Source organism: Cyrtonyx montezumae, unplaced genomic scaffold (assembly GCF_038088225.1).
Source record: "Cyrtonyx montezumae isolate F1298 unplaced genomic scaffold, pur_monq_1.0 scaffold_4, whole genome shotgun sequence".
Taxonomy (NCBI): domain Eukaryota; kingdom Metazoa; phylum Chordata; class Aves; order Galliformes; family Odontophoridae; genus Cyrtonyx; species Cyrtonyx montezumae.
The window spans coordinates 20623191-20643523 of NW_027072045.1; the positions used below are offsets into that span (position 1 = coordinate 20623191).

The 20333-nt window shown below is 40.3% G+C and overlaps 1 protein-coding gene and 1 long non-coding RNA gene across 2 annotated transcripts in view; both read left to right on the plus strand.

Moving 5' to 3' along the window:
- The window catches only part of LOC136055068 (mannose-binding protein), a 31597-nt gene extending 24038 nt beyond the window's left edge, over positions 1 to 7559 (plus strand). The window contains exons 6-8 of the mRNA XM_065746673.1: positions 5417 to 5560; positions 6201 to 6278; positions 7066 to 7559. Of these exons, the coding sequence (XP_065602745.1) occupies positions 5417 to 5560; positions 6201 to 6278; positions 7066 to 7442 (599 nt within the window). The 3' untranslated portion in view covers positions 7443 to 7559. The remainder of the gene's footprint in view (positions 1 to 5416; positions 5561 to 6200; positions 6279 to 7065) is intronic.
- Positions 7560 to 9546: 1987 nt separating this feature from the next.
- Positions 9547 to 18823, plus strand: LOC136054871 (uncharacterized). The gene is made up of 3 exons (XR_010622784.1): positions 9547 to 9780; positions 12288 to 12404; positions 18738 to 18823. It is a non-coding gene; the product is annotated as an uncharacterized LOC136054871 (long non-coding RNA).
- Positions 18824 to 20333: the final 1510 nt, after the last annotated feature.

Below are 20333 nucleotides of genomic sequence, written 5' to 3' on the forward strand. Positions count from 1 at the left end.
AACATTACAGTCACTCATAAAATTATGGCCATTGTTGTGTTAAAATGCCACTTGTCGTCTCCCACACAACTGATCAAGCATATACTATTTGAGGGGAGCAGGTAGGAGTGGAAGTTCAATCAATTCAAATACAAACTACAACTCTACTGATGTCATGCCAAGAAAACACAAAGACCATGATTCAAATCTCCTAGTATCAAGAAGGATTTTTTCAGAAAGTGCTTTTCCTGCCACTTAGTTTCAGTAGCTGGCTTGGGCAGTGGGAGCTCAGAAGAGGACTAGGAATAGAAAATTCTCACTCACTTACCCTGCAGTATGGAAGTCCTGTGCTCATACTGGTCTCATTTTTCCCACAGTCTGAGGGAGAAAAGAAAGTACTGGAATTAAATAACATGCATAATACCTTTTGCTTCACCTTTCCTCCTTTCTCACAACTTATTCTGTGAAGGGAGCCTATATGAACCTGGACTTGACACCCATGTCCCCAGGGTAGTAGCTCATGGCAAGGAGCTGCTGCAGTTCAAAAAATATCCGGGTAATGCTCTCAGACATAATCTGATGTTTGATTGGTCCTATGTGGAACTGGAGTTGGACTCCATGATCTTCCTTATGGGTCGCATCCAACTTGGGATATCCTATGTTTCTATGATGTGGAAGATGAGGGGATAGTTTTCATCAGCACAATGCTCCACTCTGAGAATCGATGTTTAAGTGGGAAAAACACAGTGGCATGCTGGATACGTTTCAAAATGTGAATGCGCTTTACAAAACAGTATTCTTGGAGACCCATAACAACAATTGGAATTTTGGGAAAAATTTCAAATGGGAAGGGAATAGATCATACTATTAAAAAAATTTGGACTGTCATGTTACCTTGAGTAAAGATAGGGTTAAAGTAATAGCTTTTACTTTTCCTATGTCTGTCTCTAACATGTTAGAACACATCTTAGAAAAATTTGAAGTCTTACTTAAAACTACCTCTACCTTTAAAATTTTAGTTATTAATATAGATGTCCCACTAACTTCTATGTATTCCATTCCTTCGGTTTATCAATTATTTGTTCTCATAATACCAGTGTATACACGATGGCTACACAGGGTCGTTATTAAAATCTTTGACATGTAAAATCTTACATAATAGCTATCTCTAAGGTAATTTCTAGTCTAGAGTGATATCATCTTTTATGACTATGTAATTTAATTGGATGTTCTATCTTAAAAATACTATTAACAATTTTGAGCACTCAAAAATCACTTCTCCCTCTCCATGTACCAATCCCTCCTACATGTAAATAAACTGATTTTAGATTACAGCAAGTAAGTACCTTTCACTATCTTCCTGATCTCTATGAACAAACAAATAAATAAATAAATAAAGGGGTTGGGGCGGGGGGAATGAAAACAAACCCCACGGTTCATCAGAAAACTGAGCTCCAATTCAATCTTGCATGAACATACTAAATGTCAGGATGTGACCTAGGGTGTCAGGGCTACCTTACCTTGTAAAAATTGTGACCAATGCCACCTTTATAAATTCTAATTTTGAAGCCAGACTTAAGGAAGATTAATTACAATATTGTTCTGTCCTTTTCCAAGAGACAAGGTGAAGAAACACCAGTGCCCTGATGCCACAAAGCCCTACCAGTGCTGCAAGTGCAAGGTAAGCTTAAGGTTAATCATACACTTCATGTTTATTTGCAGCTTTTCTTTAGAAGACTGGTAAGCGGAAGAGAAAGAAGAAATATTTGCTGGTTTTGAAATCACGCTGAAATGAGGTGGAAAGACTGATAGTCCTTTCCGGAACTCTCATGAACTAGAAGAAAACAATGTTCTTGAGAATATTGTGTAATGGTAGAACAGACATGTTTATCTGGATCTTGAATGAGAGTCAGATAGTATACTTCAACATGACATTTACTTACAATCTAAAATTGTACTAGCCTACGATTATACAAACAGACCTATTTTTAAAGCGTGATCAATACAGCATGCTTGGAAGTTAGAGCAGAATAGCACCTTTAAAAATGTTAAGGGGATTGGATTGAGTTTAAGTGCCTGTTAGGAAATCAGAGTTCGGTGGAGTTTGGCTCAAAAGCGGTAGGCCAAGTAAGGTGCTAGGTGAAACCTGAATGTAACTTTTACTCATCTCTGCTCCTGTGACTCAGGAGATATGAGCCTGTGCTGCAAGAGCACCTATGCACTTGAGGAAGTTTCAATGATTGTAATTATAGTCATAAGGACTGCAATGAACAACTGAGCTTTCAATTGCAGATAGTGGAGGACAAACGCAGGGTATACAGAAAAAGTTAGATCTATTTCATAAATATGAAGGGGGGTGTTTTTTTGTTTGTTTTTTGTTTTGTTTTAATTTTGAGCACAGACCACAGTGTGTTAAGGTAAAATGTGATTAAAGTCTTAATGCTGCTGATAAAATCAACAAAATGCTAGGTTGAAGGTTGCCTTCCCTGGTGGCTGCATCTTGCTGAATTCTTTGCTACCTAGTTCTAAAGTTCAGCAAGAACATCCTCTGTTCTCTGACAAGTGCTGCTTAACACCAGAATTGAGAGGGGAGACACTAAGTCCCACATGCTCTCTTCTCATTCCTATATTCCCAGGTATAAGGGAGCTGTTGGGGACAATCTGACAAGGATTTTGAAGAGAGAAAAGGAAATACAGAAAGCAAGGGACAAAGTGGTAGGGAGGTAGGATGGAAGCAGCAGGAGAACAGCACAAAAGCCGTGTAAACAGAAAATGTAAATGGAGTTGGGGTCATTTAAATACAAGCCAAGACAATCTTAAAATTCTCCCTCCTGATTATCTGTGGTATGAAAATCACCACGAAGGAGAAATATATAAAGCTTTCAGGAGGTTAAGTATGTAGAGGAAAGGCTAACAAACAGGCTAGTGGAAGGAACATGTACCCATTTTGGTAAACTGAAATTCAACTGTAATGTCTATATTTCTCAAAGCAGGTACAAGAAAACAGCGTTGACAGACTTCTGTTCTCAACATGTTTGATATGTATGTATACTGAACCAACTCTTAATCATCTTGATTAGTTTTATAATGATAAATGCAGAAACACTCAAGAAAATTTTTCACAATGTTCTAAAACTGTCCTCTGTTAGGTCTATATCCCTGAATCTCAGTGAGTTTCTGCGGCATGCTGCTCAAAGCAAGATCAGAAAAAAGTTTACAAGTTATTGTAGTTGTATAGAATATTAGTCTAATTGAGCATAAACAGTATAGCAAAAAAGCAAGTATTTTCAAAATAACTTGCTCCTGCTAACCAATATGCTGATGAAAAGCAAGAGAAAAAATGTTTGCCATTTATCAGATACACATCAGTTCTTGGACAGAAGTGTACCAGAAAAATTTTGTCTCCCTCCAGGTTTCCCAGGCTGTAAGTCAGTATATGAAACTCAACAACAGGGGACAAGCCTCATCTCCTCTTCACACCTGACTGACCTCTGTTTTCTCTCACATGTGGTTGAAGTTCTCAAGCTGTTCTCACCACAGATGCAAACAGTCTGCTAGTGACCTTTGCTTAAGCTCATCTGGACCCCAGGTAATTGCCTCAGTTTCTGTTTGTTTCATGAAACAACTAGAAAACCTCAGCCAAAAGAATGTTAAGAGGACTAAGTCAAACACTCAAGATATAGGAACTGTAAAATCTGACAAGAAACTTTAAGCAAAGATTACTCACACAAATTTATACTGGCTCTCTTCTGCTGGGGTACGTACAACTGGTACAGCTTGTTTATTTTTCACAGGGCTAGTGCCTTTCTCAGAACACTCAAACAATGCTGTGGGGGAATTAATCTAGTTTCTGTGGGCTCTATACCATTGACAGAGGACTCCAACTCAGCTGAGCTAAGTGTGAATGTGGAGGGTACACGGGACCAATGGAAGGGGTACTGAAGACTTGCTTCAGTATCGTCTTAGGCCAGTATGGACATTGCTTTCCATCTGTCATCTGTGTCACCTGCTAGCCTTCCTGTTACAGCTGGATGCTGCTCTAACAAACAAAGATGTACTTTTTTGAACTTGAACACAGCCTGAAACCCCCTTCCCAAAATTCCCTGTTAGATACAAATCCTCAGCTGAGAGGAACTTAGAAATGCATGGCAACATTTTCCATTGCAGTGACACTCCATGCTCTGAGGCATCTGTACAGAGCTCCTTTTTCCTTCACTAAATGGCCACTATACTGTTGAATAAAACTGTATTACTTACACTGAACAGTAGAATTGTTATTTATGATACATAAGCTTCCTCTGGAATATCCTGTCTTATTAGCTCTACCTAAGCTGCAGATGTACCATTGTTTTCTCACTTTGAGGCTATGCTACTATCTATTTAGGTGCTGTTAAATTACAAGACTTAAATTATTACACACTGAGTTCTTATCAGCAATAGTGAAAGCAATAGCACTGTAGGGGTATTCCTGGTGCATATTATACTTCAGGTTAACTGTTGATTTTACCTTATCTTCACTGATATTTACAATTTGACATTTACAGAGCAATTCTCTGGAAGTATCGGGTATTTCAAATAAGTATTGAGAAATTGCTTCATTCTGTTCCAAGGGTTTTTCTTTTCCATTTTGTTTGTTTTTTTAAATATGTAAAAATGTTCTACAAGTCAGGAAAGTACCCTCAAATATGTTCCTCACACTTTTAAGTGTGTTCAGCTCTTGAAGTAAACAAACCCCTATCATTCAAGTTAATGACATTTCTATTCATATAGAAATTCGTATCACATTACATGCTCTTGGTATTTCCCATAGACAAGAAGATGAATCTCAAGTCACTTGCACTATAAATTAGGCCATTTTAATGAGCCTACCCTGTTTCATATCAGAGCTACCAGGTAAGCTGAACATCTTTCAAGAGGTTTCTATTTCAATTATCTTAAATTGCTCACAAACCTTTCCATTTTAGAGTTTTTCTGTGTCAACGTTTTTATTAAAATTTTAGCATACTGTGACAGAAGACATCACCCTAGGTGTTGATATTTTAATAGATGGATGTTAATAACTGTTTCCTTCTTAAGTAAATTGAGAAAGACCATGTGCCCGTTCACCTTAACCTGGCTTTCTGCTATTGAAGCAGATAAAGCTGTTGCTCTTCCGAAAAATTAACACTGGGACTGTAGCTTCTTCCATGAGAAAACATGCATACAATGGTATCGGCTGTATAAAAATGGGGTGGGAACGGGGAAGTTTGAGGTTCTTTTTCCTCCATAAGCTCATAAGTAATACAACTTAGCAACTATCAGTGACATTTATATCACTATAAGATAGAAGAAACTTCAAAACCAGATAGCAGAATACAGAATTTCTTTTCTTACCTTTTTTTTTTTAAACAGGGCTCTACATTGGAGAGTAAAAGTTTGTTTTGTATTTGGATTTAAATAATGTCATCACTACAGCTGTTCCACAAATTCTTGGGAGTTACACTACTTCTGCTTCCCTACTGTGCTCAAGGAAAACCAGCAAGAGTTTTTCCAATGCCCGGTTTCAGAGGTGAAAAAGGAATATCTCAAGCTTATTTGCCAGGTGCCTGCAGTTACCAGTGCCATTTTCATCTACAAGTACTGTTTTCTACCGTTGCATTCCATTTCTATGCTTCATAAACCCAGTGCTATGTTGTATGATAAGATGTGGGCTCTAGTTGGTAGAAAATAATCAGATCTTCATATATTTCCTGTATGACATAAGAGGTTTATATCTCTCCCTCTCAACAGTTCAGCTCACATAAAGAAAAAGGTATCGTTTCCCGTAATACAAGGCACAAGAAAATTGTTGATGCTGTTAGGTTGTAACTGTGGGGAAATGCTCAAAGAACCTGAAGGATTCTTTCAGCAGTCCCAAAAGAGAATTAAAATCAAATAAGCTTACTGTGCAATTGCTAGTCTTTTGTGGGGTGCCTTAAGATTTGCAGATTAAATACTAACCCAGCCCATTCGTTTAAGTTTTCCATAAGCATCGCTGCTCTGGCAAGTAGTTACCACAGATGTATTCCTTATCCTTACAAAGCTCAATGTGTGAAAAGATTTCTAGTTTACAGCAGTAATCTAACATGGGTGAAACAAGCTTGGAAAGTTCACATTAATTTCACACAACTACCTCTGCATTATCTTAAAAGCCAAGATGCACCTCAGGTTGAATTTTTAATAACAGCTGGTTTTGTTTATAGGTTTCCCAGCGGTTGCTGGTAATGAAATGGACAATATTGTCCTTGAATTAGAGAAACGAATTTCAAAACTCGAAGGAGGTAAGTTATCTAAATCTACTTTTTACTGTAGTTCGATTAGGGAACACAAAGAAAACAAATGACTAAACATCTAAGAGAAAAGGCAGATTTTCCAGTTTCCTCCGTGTTCTCTTCATGTTGCTTGATGATATATAGAAGGGTTATAACTTACAGACTCAGGGAAGAAGAGCATGTCGGTTTCCATAACAAGTGGGAGATGCCTAGGTGATAGCTCTGAAGTATGAGGGCAAACGAGTCAAGCTTATCATATTCCTGTCTATGTAAAAGTGCTCCATGAGCCTTTCTTATGCCCCTACAAAATGAAGACTAAAAACATCTCAAAGTATTCACAATCATGTTGTATCTAGGTTTCTACTCACTCAAGGACTAACAAATATCCATATATTCTGCAGGCCATCTCAGAGGGCTTATACAGTACAGAGCTAGAGTCAAAGGCATTAATCCACATAATTGTAGGGGTTGGAAGAGACTTCAAGTACTTTACCATAATGGAAAATTCCTCCTCATTTCATTCCCTCCTTCTCCAACCTCTTGTGCTTTTCTTATTTCATTGTCTGTATAATTATGTTTCTTTTTTTTTCCCTCCCCCCTCATCTTTTCAGGTTTATTCCTGCTTTTGGGGGTCGCCTCTTTTGTCTAGTTTTAATCTTAAATTTTGTTTTCTTCTCCTTTAATTAATTCTGGATTTAATCTGAAGTTCTGAATGAAAATAGTGAGAATTGCATTGTTTTGTAGTCAACTTGCTGCCAATTGTATGAAAATTAACAACTTCCACCTGATCTTGCAGTCCTTCGCTTACAAGGGAAGATAACAACATCTGGAGGAAAAATATTTGCTACCAATGGGAAAACAGCTGATTTCCATGCTACAGTGAAAACATGCCAGGAGGCTGGAGGGTGTATTGCATCTCCAAGGAATGCAGATGAGAATGCTGCCATTCTGTACTTCGTGAAGCAGAATAATAGGTACGCCTACCTGGGGTTAAAGGAATCGCTAATCCCAGGCAAATTCCAGTTCCTGAATGGTGCTGAACTGAGCTATACCAACTGGTATTCACGTGAGCCTTCTGGTAAAGGAGAAGAAGAATGTGTGGAGATGTACACTGATGGCACTTGGAATGACAAAAAATGCAACCAGAACCGCCTTGTTGTCTGCCAGTTTTAGTGCTTCCTCCTGTTTGGCAGGGTACATGGAACAGCCATTTACATCCCTTGTTTCTTCATTTGTATCTAGTGAACTCAGCATAGCATGTAAAAATAAAAGTCACTCATTTCAGACTGATTTGGCTTTTGAATAAATATGAGCCGTAGGATTATAGGCCATTACTTATAATCAGAGCAGTGACCATTTTGTCCCATCTGTTACTGTCCCCTGACTCTCTTGATAGGGAGCCTGTATTCTCTTAATCTGCTGACTTCTTACAAGAGAAAAGAGTAGATTTCCTCAAGTGACTTGCAACCAGAAAACCTTCCTATAGCCCTGTACAGCCATGAGCTTTAAAGTTGTATTTTGTTCTCCTTAGTTCCAGAATTTTTCTCACTGAATCTACCCATATAGACACTGCTGCTACCACAGCTATTGCTCAGCCTGCGTTTCTCTACCCTTCTTCACCTGTAACGTTTCCCCTGAAAGAACAAATAAGCAGTGCTGCTAGGGTGGCACAGAGCTGTGAGCAAGATGGAGTCTTTCTCTCCTTAGATTTCCCATGGGAAAGTTTTAGAGAGATTGTCTTTAACCTTCCTATTCCTGAAGTGGTGGCCAGAAGCCACCTGGTCTCAGCACCTCTGGCAACTCCTATTCCCTTTTTCCTCTGGCAACCTTCCTATTCCCTAACTCAAAGCATTAGCAGCATAGAAAGATCAAGGTGCCACACATGGGAGCTGAGCCTGGTGACATCAGTCGAGCCATGGCAAGAGCAATTTATTTCCGGTGAAAGGTAGAGGGTTCAGATAACCCCAGCTGATTTCTAGGCATCACTGGCAATTTCATATATTCAGAAAACTTGACTGAGATTTCCCAAGGGCTAAGCTTGTTAGGGGCACCTACATCTTGGAAACAGCCAGTATTCTGTGTTTCTTGCAGAATCCACTCAGAGCTTGCCCCCTCTTGTAAAAGCTAAAGGATTTTATAAGTCAGAGCTTTCTAAGCAACTTTATTATTGGGTTCAATCACCTACCAAAGCTGGGCATTCCCACCTATGGAGTTGCACAGTGCAACAGTCATACCAAGATATGTTTATTAATTCTTCTCCTTTAGTGGTAGACTCCAGCATAGCTTATATAATGTAGGTCCTGCACAAGCTCTGCAAACCATGGGGCAAGGGCTGGCTGACTAGAAATGCTGCGATGCACATTGCACCTAATGCCTTGGTATCAGCTGCACCCACTCACATGATCATTGTTAGTCTCAATGTGGTTACAGGGAGCTGAGCAAGGAAATGTAGCTGTAGAGCCAGACCAGCACCTCCCACTCTCTGGTTGAAGGGAGACTGAACAAATGTACAAAGGTAAGCAGGGAAGGAATGCAAGACCACAGCTGGTACAAACAGGGGGGCCAGAGAGGGGGCTGCCTGCAGCCTCTTGGCTGTGCACATCACTGTAATTCCAAAGCAGCAACTGGCTGTGCATGACAGGCTGTGCATGACATTCCTGATCTGGCTTAAATTCAATTACTCAAATGTTTTGAGTACACAATCTCACCACCTGCTCAATGGAAAAGCATAGGAGACCCTGGCATCCATTCAGCCCCTTGCTTGTTGTCACGGCATGTGAACCATTCTTGCTGCTATTCTCTGCAAACTAAGTAATTTATCTTAAAGGTACTTATTTAGAATGATTAATGTTTCAGGATTAATATTACACCAACACATATTTCTGCTTGAACAATCTGGTACCTCCACAAGGTACCTAAATTAATCACTCTGGGAATATTCAGATTCTTTATCACAAAAATGCATATGACCATTTCACTGTTCCTGGAATAGTAAAATTATCCAAACATATAGAAAGATGATTTGTAAACAAAATCCTCAGTGTGCAAAATGCATCTGTTTAGCATGTAATGAGATCCACAAGCTGATGACCAGCACCTTGTTTCTAGACATCATAGCCAAAATGTAAAGTACTGAATCCTATAATGTAAGGTCTAAACAGACTGTCATGTTGAACCCAGTTTGAAACAGGTGTGCAGAGGACAAATGGGGATCCAAAAATCCATGGGCAATCTTTCACTTTCAGACTATATTCTTACTCTTTCTTACTCACAAATGTTTTACAGCTTTCCAGTATCTGTCTTCACTCATCAGCTCACCCGCCCACAGTCTTCAGCTTTGCATGACTCCTGTTGTGAAACTACCTCGGCCACCAGCACAAGGAAATCCGAACACAGGCATCACCTCACGCAGTAGTTTTCCACTCATCATATTCCAATACAGTTCAAAAGCTCACAGCGATTAACATCAGCCTGAAAATAATGTTGGACCTTTCAAACACTTAAAACCACGGTAAGTTTTTATTTATGCTATCTATCTTGGAAACGTGAGTTTTGATTATCAGAATGTCTCCCTGCCCAGCTCCAGGGTTCATAAAATCATCTCAAAATCAGAACAAATTGCAATAATGTGAGAAAAAAAATAGGGTGTTGCAAGTCTATGAACATGTGCCATAGCAGAAATGTTTGCCAGCCACACACTGTGTGGGCATATTTCCCCTATAGACTCCCAGGGAGATAGGCAAAGGACTTTGTAGATTACTCTGCAGCTGAGAATGCTAACCCTGTCTGGTCACTAACTCTTTGTGTTTACTAGACAAGGACCTAAAACTTTAAGTGAAACAAATATTTCTCACCTTGCTTTACTTTACTCCTCCCAGCAACCCTGACAAAAGTAGGTAAGTCTGGAAGCAGTAGTCTTGACCTGAGAAAGCAGTGACTGATTTTGTCCAGATCAGCCAAGCAGTTGGATGCCTACTTTGTTTTCAAAATCTGAATGAGGAGGCAGCACAGCCACCATTATAATTGTAGAAAGACAGGAGTACCCAAGGCTGGCAACAGTTTCATTAATAATTACTTCCATGTTTAATTTCAGAAACCTTTATGAACTTATTTTAAAAGCCTAATCCAGTTGGATTATAACCTTGAACACTAGCTGCACTGTTAACAGCATTATGGGTGTACATCAACGCCACCCAGCTTGCTGACAAGCCAAACTCTCTGACACAGCTCATATTTTCCAGTCAACAGAGAGCACCACTTCTAAGTGTGATAGTAATGTCATCACTACTAGGCTGATGCCCATTAAAATCTTGTTAACCTTGAGAGAGAGAAAAACTGTACGGGAAGATTTCAGGAAAAGAAAGAAAATAAGGTACTTTGTTTTTATAAGGTCACTGAAGTAACATCAAATATTGAAGGAGAGGAGTTAACAGTTTTGAGGAAGAAAAATCTTAATGATTTATTCTCCCTTTGTACAGTGAAAAACAGTCACAGAATCATGGAATCATCAAGGTTGGAAAAGACCTATAAGATCATCCAGTCCAACAATTCACCTATCACCAATAGTTCTCACTAAACCATGTTCCAGTTTATTAGGTAAAGCAAAAGTCATGCATGAGCAAAACAAAACAAGGAATACATTAAATACTTCCTATTGACAGGCAGATGTTCAACCATTTCCAGGAAACAGCTCATCAGATGTAATGATTTCTTGGGAAGACAAAGGCCATAACTCCAAAGTATCTTCTGTGCTCAACACCCCCCCCCCCAAAAAAAAAAAGTAGGTCACAAATGTTTTTATTTCTATAAAAATACTCATGACATGAAAAATCAGACCTAACAGTCACTTTTGATAAGATTTAGAAAGAAAGCTATTGTCAGTTAGGTGACCTTTAGGTCTGAAGGGATATACCTGAAGTCTGAACTTTGGTCTCAGTAGGTACAAACACATGGCTCTTCGGACAGACTGACTTGACTGTTCCTACCAGAGGGTTTCTAACCACAATGCAGTCTGGCCATCATCTCATCCCTTATCACAAGAGAAATGCCAGCTGGAGTACTATGTCTAGGGCCAGTTTTTATGGACTGTGCAGCAGTACCTTTACCACATTATGCAGCAGAGCCAGAACTGCTTAGTGAAATTTCTGCTACCATGTGTGTAGCAGAAATGCTAATTCAGAGCATAAAACAGTGATTGAGCACCTGTTAGGAAGGCAGGGCCAACCCAGGGCAGCTCAGGTGCATGCAATGTACTTGAGTGAAAGCAAGGGGTAGAGCCAGAATCCAGCCCTTTCCAGACCTCATTTAAGAGTTGGCAGTGAAGGTGAGGGTATTTCCCTGGAGATCCCTGTGTACCTGAGGCCTTCCAAAGGTAAGCAAATTTTTTCCTTCATTTCTGAGCCCATGGCTATTGCATTTGAGCAAGTCCTCACTTGCTGCAGCCAAGGACTTTGTCACTGCTGTACTTTCCATCACACTACAGCATTACAAATGTGTTTTTCTGCTTCCTGTAGTAGATCTGCTGCCACAACTTTTCAAATATTAAAATAACTACAAGCTTGTGTGTAGCAGGTGTTGAACCAAACTACCTTGTTGGGGGTCATGTGTGTGAAGAACCTTTTGAGTCGGGATAACCTTAGGGATGTCTCTGAAGGCTGCACGTGTTCCTCAGTTTATAACCCAGCTTTCAACTAGTTATTATGACAATATATTGATTTCTGAGTAAATAAGATGGTTTTCACAGAGAAAGCTCAAGTGGTTTCCTAGCACAACAGGTATCTCCCAATGACCACCTCCCGGAGCAGACTTTTTTGGTTTTATTTATCCTAAGCAGACTGTGGTCAAACAGAAGTGCTTCACCCTTGTTTTGAAAAGGATTGTGCCACTTTAAGAAGCAGCAAGTGGGAGGTATGCAGACAACACTGTACAAACAAGTACCTGGGCACACCACTGCACTCACCTCTCAGTCTCACATAGCTGAGGGAACAGCAACCTCACACTCCCTGTTCTGCCTTGCAGGCTCAGCACCGCTTTCTCCAGCATGCACTGTGGAAGCTAGACAGAGGCCAGACTGTCAGACAGAGCTACTCAGTATCATCTGTGAGACTTGCCAAATACTACCTTGAGGAGACTAAGGTAAGTGGACAAAATATCAAATCCTATGGCAACACTCAAATTGGTCGCTTCACCTGCGTTGTACTTAATTCTCATAGTCAAGATAAAAGTTGTAATTCATGTAGTCTGTGTTAGGTTCACTCATACTTAAAGTCAGTTTACTAAAAGGAGTTACCTCTACAAGAGCACTTTATATAGCAGTTATTTTCCTTTTTGAATCAAATGACCTTCAGGTTGTATGAGTTCCTTAATAAGTGTTTCAGAACAGATTTCTGAATAGGAAATGTTTAACTTAGTGCTGTAAGTAGCCCCTCTGCAATACATTCAAGGGACAGAAAACATACACACAGAGAAAGCTAAGATAACAAAGAAAGCTTGTTAGATGAAACATGGATGAATTCACACTTTCTGCATATTTTAAATGAAAGAACCTTGCTACAAGTTTGCCTGCTTACATGGAAAAAGTGAGGTGAGACATACTGCAACGAAAAGCATCATCAGCCAAATCCTAGCAGCATTCTGTGTTACTTTTGCATTGTTAAATCTGTTTGGTCTTCCTCATGTCTGTCCTCTCAAGGTCTTCTCCCAGATTACATTTCAGCAGCTAAACTTGGAACTAAAGTTGGAATAGTTCTAAAAATGAATACTTAAGTATTAACATTTTACTCAGATATTCCTTCTAGAGGCTAACCTAATCTAGAGGACAAGCCAATTCACGAAGTCTTTAATCTTATGATTCTCAGAATATTTTCAGAACATTCCTGGTTTGAAGGTCCTGGTCCTTGTGAGATCTGTGTAGTATGATCTTTCAGGATTTGCATAGTTTAAATATGGTCTTCTCTCAAAGGTACTGAACTAATGACAATTATTTTTGGACCTTTAAATGACATTTGATTTAAAGTAATAGTTCTTATGACTACCAGTCACCCTCATTTCTAGTTCATCTCCTTGCTAGAACTTTACCATACTGTCCAGAGAAGCACCATAGGAATTTATCAGTCTGCAGCTGCACACTGGTACAAGGAACAGTAGGGACACTACAGCAGTTGTGGCCACTCCAGACAACCAGCTTAGACCCATCTAATTATCATTAAGTATTAATAGTGAGTTGGCAGTTAGGATCAGGAGCTAGCAGACAGTAACCCTTGTTTGCCCCACTCCAAGTCTGATAATTTCAGACTCCAAGTTAAGGGAGCATAGAGCAGAACAAGTTCATTGCTGCTGGTTTAGCACTTTTGACTTGTTCTTCCATTAAAAGGGCATGTCTAGGAGAAGAGATGTTCAATCTGCTAAACAGGAAGCATTGTGCAGCATTTAGCTTTGCTGAAGCAAGAGTTAGTGCGTGCAAGCAGCTCTCGTGTAGGCTGTAAGACCTCTACCCACAGAGAGCTATAAGCCCCGATCATATGAAACCAGAAATACAATACCACATCTGTTTTTATCAGATATTCTGAATTGGCACTTTTTAGTATGCCAATCTATTGCTACTAAAATAGCAAAAATGTTTCAGTATGGAGATAACTAGTAGTCTGTAATACAGAGTATTTTTTTTTTGTATTATTGATCAGGGTTCGTCTTATATGCAACCAGGAAGGCAGACAAGGGATTGTGCACCATAGAAGTAGGGCTCACCTCACTTATTTTTGCAAAGCATGACCAAAGAATTCCTGAAAGTTATACTACAGCTACATTATTTAGAAGTTTTTGAACTGTCCATTAACAGTGAAAATCCACGTTCATATTTACTAAGACTATGCTTGTGGTGATTTGAAGGAAAGCAGAATGGCTGATTCTCAGATATTACTAAGTAGTACAATGAGTGGCCTAGAACCTTTATAGCTAACTGTCTGATGGCAGATAAGCTTCAAGGCAGGAAGTTTGCCTCTTCCTGCCTTCTCCCACCAATGTGAAAGGGGACAAAGAAAAGGGGATTAAACTGACATAATCCTTGTAAAATATCAGCAGGCTGCTACTTGCTCCAGGGGAATCCAGCCCCCCCATAGGAGTTTGCAACCAGGTCTTCACACATGACAGCAATACTCAAGATCCATATGTCTACATTTCTGAGTGTTTTCTTGCCTAGTAGAATGTACAGTGCAAAACCCTGATGCTACTGCCAAGACTCTCCAGTAACATTAGAAATAATCTCAGAGCATGCCATCCAGCCCCAATTTAAACATTGAATTCACCTGTTTGGATGTTAATCAAGGGTCTAATTTCCTCAGTGTGCTTCCATAAATACTCAGTCACCCAAGCTTATATCGAAGTATAAGCTTGAAGCATGTTTATCCTTGCTATACAAATAATTAGACAGATTTTTATTTAGTAAAAAGAGCTTTGAGCAGTTCATCACTTGGGGTTTTCTTTTCTGTTGTGAACCCCAAGGTTCCCCCTGCCTGAAGTTATTTATCTCCAGAAAACATCTAAGAGTAGCAGGATTTAGAGAGAATTTTCTTTCCAAAACTGTGTAATTCAACCTGTGATACTGTGTTAGAAGAGATTAAAGAATTTAAGTTTTCTCTTGGAACTGAAGATGAGGGAAGGCCAACAGCCTCTGCCCACATTCCTGTTTGTCTCCCAGTCTTTTGCTCTCAGGTGGTTGTTTTTTTTTGTTAACAATAAAATCAATCACTTTCTGGAGAAATGAGAAAACTCACTTTGCTCCTATGAAACTGGCAGTGCAGACTGATATTCTCCTTTTTGGTGGCTGTACTTACAAGTACCCCCAAGAATTCACAACTTATTTTCTTTGTTCCCAGAGGCTGGTCAGTACTACTAGAGTTTTGACACTTAACAAGTAGAGAGGAAACTACTACAAGATGGTTGAGCATTCTGAAGTTTGGAGAACAGGTTTTATAAATAGATATTTCTGATGTCAATTCAGATGCCTCCCTGAAGCATCTCACTCAGGGACCTTCTCAAATTACAGTGACCCCATGAACTTAGGAAGGCTATGTCAAAGCTTTACATTACTTCTGTAAGGTTGTTCCTTTTTTCTTTTTTTGAAAAGTGTTGCAATCTTCAGCATTTGGCCTCATCACACTAAAGAAAAATAACCTCCCACCCTGCCCCCATTGTTTTAGGCAGATAAATACACTTTGGTTTTCAAAACCCCTTTCTTACTATTAAAAAAAGAAAATGAGATAGCTGTGTAACATCTTCATTGCAGCTGAAATCAAAGACAACATGGGCACAGCAGCACCTGCAGCAGGCAGGACAAGCACTCCCTAAGTAGTTCCAGTTGGTGGGGTAGAAGTCACCAGGCAGCTCTGTCAGCTGCACCCTGCCCTCATGCCTCACTGAGAGAGAACAGCCTGACCAATTCAGTCAGCTCTTGTGCTTGCATGGATTTATTTTCTCCTAATAATAAAGAGTAAAAGTTTTAAATTATATGTCCAAACTATGTATTTTCTATATTGTAGCAGGCTGCAGAGTGGCAGCTAAATACCCAGACAGTTATGCAAGTATTTGTTTCCTGCTTAAGTAGTTGCAAGCGTTGTGTGCTGCAGTCTCAAAGATATTATCAGTCTTGAATGGATCTGTGTTAAGATAAGGGTAGCAGCAATACAATAAATGTTTTACAAGGTCTACTTCAGACTACATTAAACAGGCACTTGATGAAGTATACCAGCTTCACTTCCAGAGTTCCATCACAAAGTTATAACAGTTTTCTGTGGAGGATGTAAGAATAGAACTGATTTTTTCGTTTCCTAAGGACCAAGTCTGTCAACTGTGCTAAGAAATCTTTAAGATCCAGAGGGGTTTAAACTTCAGAAAGAAAAGCCTTTAGTGTATGTAGCTTCAGACATACCTGAAACCAAATGGGAAGTTGAAGGTGCAACCAAAAAAACCACACTTTTGATAGGCCTTCTTTCCTTCTCAAACACACTCCTTGTTTACTGCTCTAGAGAAGTAATATATTGCATTCCAGTTATTCCATTACTCTCCAACCCTCACAGAGAAGTTAAATATAGATAAATACATATATAGACCTATGTCACCCTTCATTGCAAAATGTTTTGTGGTTTAGAATCCAGATTTGATATGCTAACATGCTGGTTAAGATACTTAGTTGAGATAAACTTGCAAAGCATCAACAGCTGTGTATTTATTATGAAAGAAACAACACTTATATTCTAGAGAGGTGGTGGCTATTTTTACTTCTCATTCATAGTCTCAATCAAACCCAAGAAGTTGCTTAGAATATCAGCAAGAGTACTAGTTAGGAATGTTTTAACCACACAGCCTGTAAGAACCATCTTGTTATCTGATTGCATTTCCAGATCTTATACAGCTGTGCTGAATTAACCAGGCTACCTGACACCAGCTTCAGTACCTTCTAGATACTAAGTACTGCAGTTAAGCAGACTTGCTTCTTATTGCACCTATCTACATTTAAGAAGCATTCCAGTTATGATTTTTTTATTTATAAGTCAACTTAGAACATGATATTAATGTGTCGTATGGAGTAGGTCCTAACAGACCAAAGCAAGCTCCACATGCACCCTTGGACTGTGATGCCTTTACTCAAAAACTAAGAACACAAAGTTTTAGAAAACAGGATAAGGAGAAACATGAGTGCAGGGAAGCAGAGAATAGGCTGGTGAAGGACATACTACAAGACTTAACAGAGTTATTAATCATTAGCATCAGCTTACCTAGCTAAACCTATATAGCTGTCAGCTTCTGATGGGAGAAACAAGACCCTCAGCAAACATACTGCTAATTTTTTTAAAGCTTTTATTTCAGCCTTGACTCCCTGAAATTGTTCCATACCAAAATAGATCACTTCCCAGTTCCCAGTTGCCTCTGCAATAACATCCTCAGTACTATTTTCTAACTACAGAAAATTTCAGCCCATCAGAAGTGCCAGGGCTCAACAAAACATAGCTGGGACCTCCCAGTGAGTACTTCCTCCCAGTCTCATGCAGGATTTTCTCTAAACTTTGTTTCATTAGCAGGAGTGCTAGTGCCCCACAGCAACCACCCTGTGCAGGCATAAGGGCACACCTTCACCAGGGACCAAGCAGAGGGGGGCCTTCTCCTTGTGTCTGTATACCAAAGCACAACTCACCTTCAAGAAACAATACATCTCAGCAGGACCTACCTTCATTCTCACCATCCAGGATGCTCTCTATTTCCAACTAGCAATCACTGTAAGTTTGTTATAGGCAAGTTTACAGAAATGCTCCCCTCATATACATCATTTAATGGAGGGAGCATTCTCCCCACTATCACAAGTCTGCTTTATGAGGTCCAGCTGTGCTCTGATTTAATTTTGTCCCTTAACTATCTGTTGATGAGGGATCACTACAGGAAGTGGGGACAAGGGATTTCCCTTACAAAAACACTGATTAACAGCCTGTCCAAACAAGACAGGAAAGATGGGAAAGAAGGACCACAGTAAAATAACATAGCAAGGCTCAAAGTGGAAGTAGGAGAAGGAAACAGTGGCAAGGTGATATCAGTGCCTGAGAGAGAAACAAGATATCACGAAGTCAGATCGAGGAGAACAATGGGGCAGAGAGGGGGAGGAGAGGTCCAATTATAGTTCCCTCCCACAGCTGTGGGACTGCAAGGAAGCAGCAGGAGGCAGCTCCCCAGGCTCTCCTTCTACAGCTGCATCTTCTGGAGTTAATGGCTGCACACTTACACACTCTCATACATCCCAAGAGGGAGACCAAGAAGAAAAAATCTTAGTGCTATAAGAAAGGCCTGACTATCACAGCAGAACAAGTCTGGCAGGTGATGTTCCAGAGCTGTTCTGCCACAGATAGTTGCTCAACTGGCAGGGAGACAGCCACTCTATGTATGCTTCAGGCTCTGAGCTAGAAACTACACCCATACCCTCTGCAGCATTCCACAGCTCTCAGGAGTTGACATTAATCTGAACTGTAAACCCTGGCACAGGTTTGTAAGGGTTGAGGTTTCCGGAAAGGTCTCAGCACTGCTGCAAGGCAGGCACAGAGCCTGCACAGGTGCAGCTGAGCCTGAAGGAAAAAGTAGTTTTCCCCTTTTTCCTGAAATAGGCTGAGCTGGTACATTGAGAGATTAGGATACAAGTACAAAAAAAGTCAATACTAAAACACTAGAGAGCTAAGGCTTGCTTTCAAGTAACAGAGCCCTGCTCATTTAGCAGCTCAGTAAAGCTCCAACTAAGGCCTGCCTAACAGGCTGTTAGCCTTCCTTGAGGATACAGTTGCCCGAATTCTGCAGGATTTGATATCAAACAGCTGTTATTCTTCCTCACAGACCATAATGAGAAGTTCTTAGTGATGCTGTTATATCAGGTACAAATTTCCTGGCAGGTTTCATTTGTCCTGCTTTAGCCTTTTCTTAAATTTTTTTTGTAAGGTTCAGGATTTAAGGACAAAAGCCCACTACACCACCCTCCAAATAGCCCCAGACAAATCAACAAACCTTGGATGCTTTCTGGAAAAGCCTCTTGTCAGGATCATGGGATGAGGGAAATATGTTTCCACACAACAGCAAAAGCAAGGAGATGTGAGAAAGCTCTCTTCCCTGAGCAACGCCTTTATATGTGGGCAATCATGGCCTTCAGCTGTGTGGGGCTGTGCTGAGTAGCAGCACCTGGCCCCTGCTGAGCTAGGGCACACCTGTGAGCTGGTGTTGCTCCTTGCCTCTGAAACGTGACTGAACTCAGCTGTTCAATGGGAGGCCTTATTTATCCCCATCTGAGCGGTCCATTGGCAAAGGATTGCACCAGGGTTAGGCCTGGTATTGAAGGATGCAATTAGTGTTTTTCTTACACCAAAATCAGCCACCACCACCTAGCCAGGAGGGAAAGGTAGGCTGATGTTCTGCAGGGACTCTTGAAGTGACAGAGGCTGATGAGAAAAAGAGGGAGCACTATTCTGGGGCCCAGAGCTGGGGAAAGTGGGCCTTCCCATCAGGTGCTGGGGGCTGCATGTCTCTGGGAGGTAAAACTCCCACACCAAGAGGGTCACCGTTTTGCTCAGGAGACAGGTTGTGCTGAGCTGCACGTTACCCTGACTGATATCAGAAAAAACATGTGGTCCACCCAGCCTGATGGAGATTGTCTAAAGCTGTACTAGACTAAAGCAGGAAACTATTCCTTTTAAATGCAGGAAGGCTGTTTGAAATTCCCTTCCCAGAAGGTGCTTCACTGGACAGCTAGATGGCAAAATCCTGATGTGATCCAGTCTTCAATGACAGAACAACAGCTTTCCTCCAGTCTCTTCTCCCTCTCCTTGTTCTCAGACCCTTTATCAGCCTTACTCTATATAGTCATATTTATTTTCCTGCTTGGTGGGTACATTTTTGTCTGTACTTGTTGCATAAATGTTAAAAAATATTGGTGATATACATTTTTAAATCGTTTTCTTTAATGTGATAACTGTGGACCCTATGTTGAAGATAACCCCCAGAGGCACACTTCAGCTTACCCCAGCATACGCTGATGGGAAAACTCAGAAAAGAAAAGCCAGTGCTCCACTCTGAGAAATGAAATTGAAAACTAGATTGAAAAGTGCAAGATTTGACATTTCATAATGCTAGATAACACTGACCCAGCACATAATTGTTTGACAGCTCAATGTCACTCCTCTGTTATACAGCCCTTGGCTAAATAAAGCAAGCACATCTGTACAGTTGTAACCTCTATTTACCAAAAAAAAAAAAAAAAAAGAAAAGTAATGTGGTGTATTTTCTGCCCTTTCAGCTTCATACTCTTGGCATGGAGGAGATGATGGTGGAAACAATCCTGTCACCATGGGAAATACTGCTGGTCATTTGTGCTGCAGTTCTGATCATGAGCTTCCTTATGGTCCTGCCCCCTGCAGTAGTGGTCATCTGGAGAATGAAGCATGTGCCTCAAATCTCACTGCATGGCTCAGTGTGAGCTAGCCACACGTTTTTTGAAAGGTTGTTTCAGAACTGTGAAATCTCTCAGGTTCACTGTTACTGCTC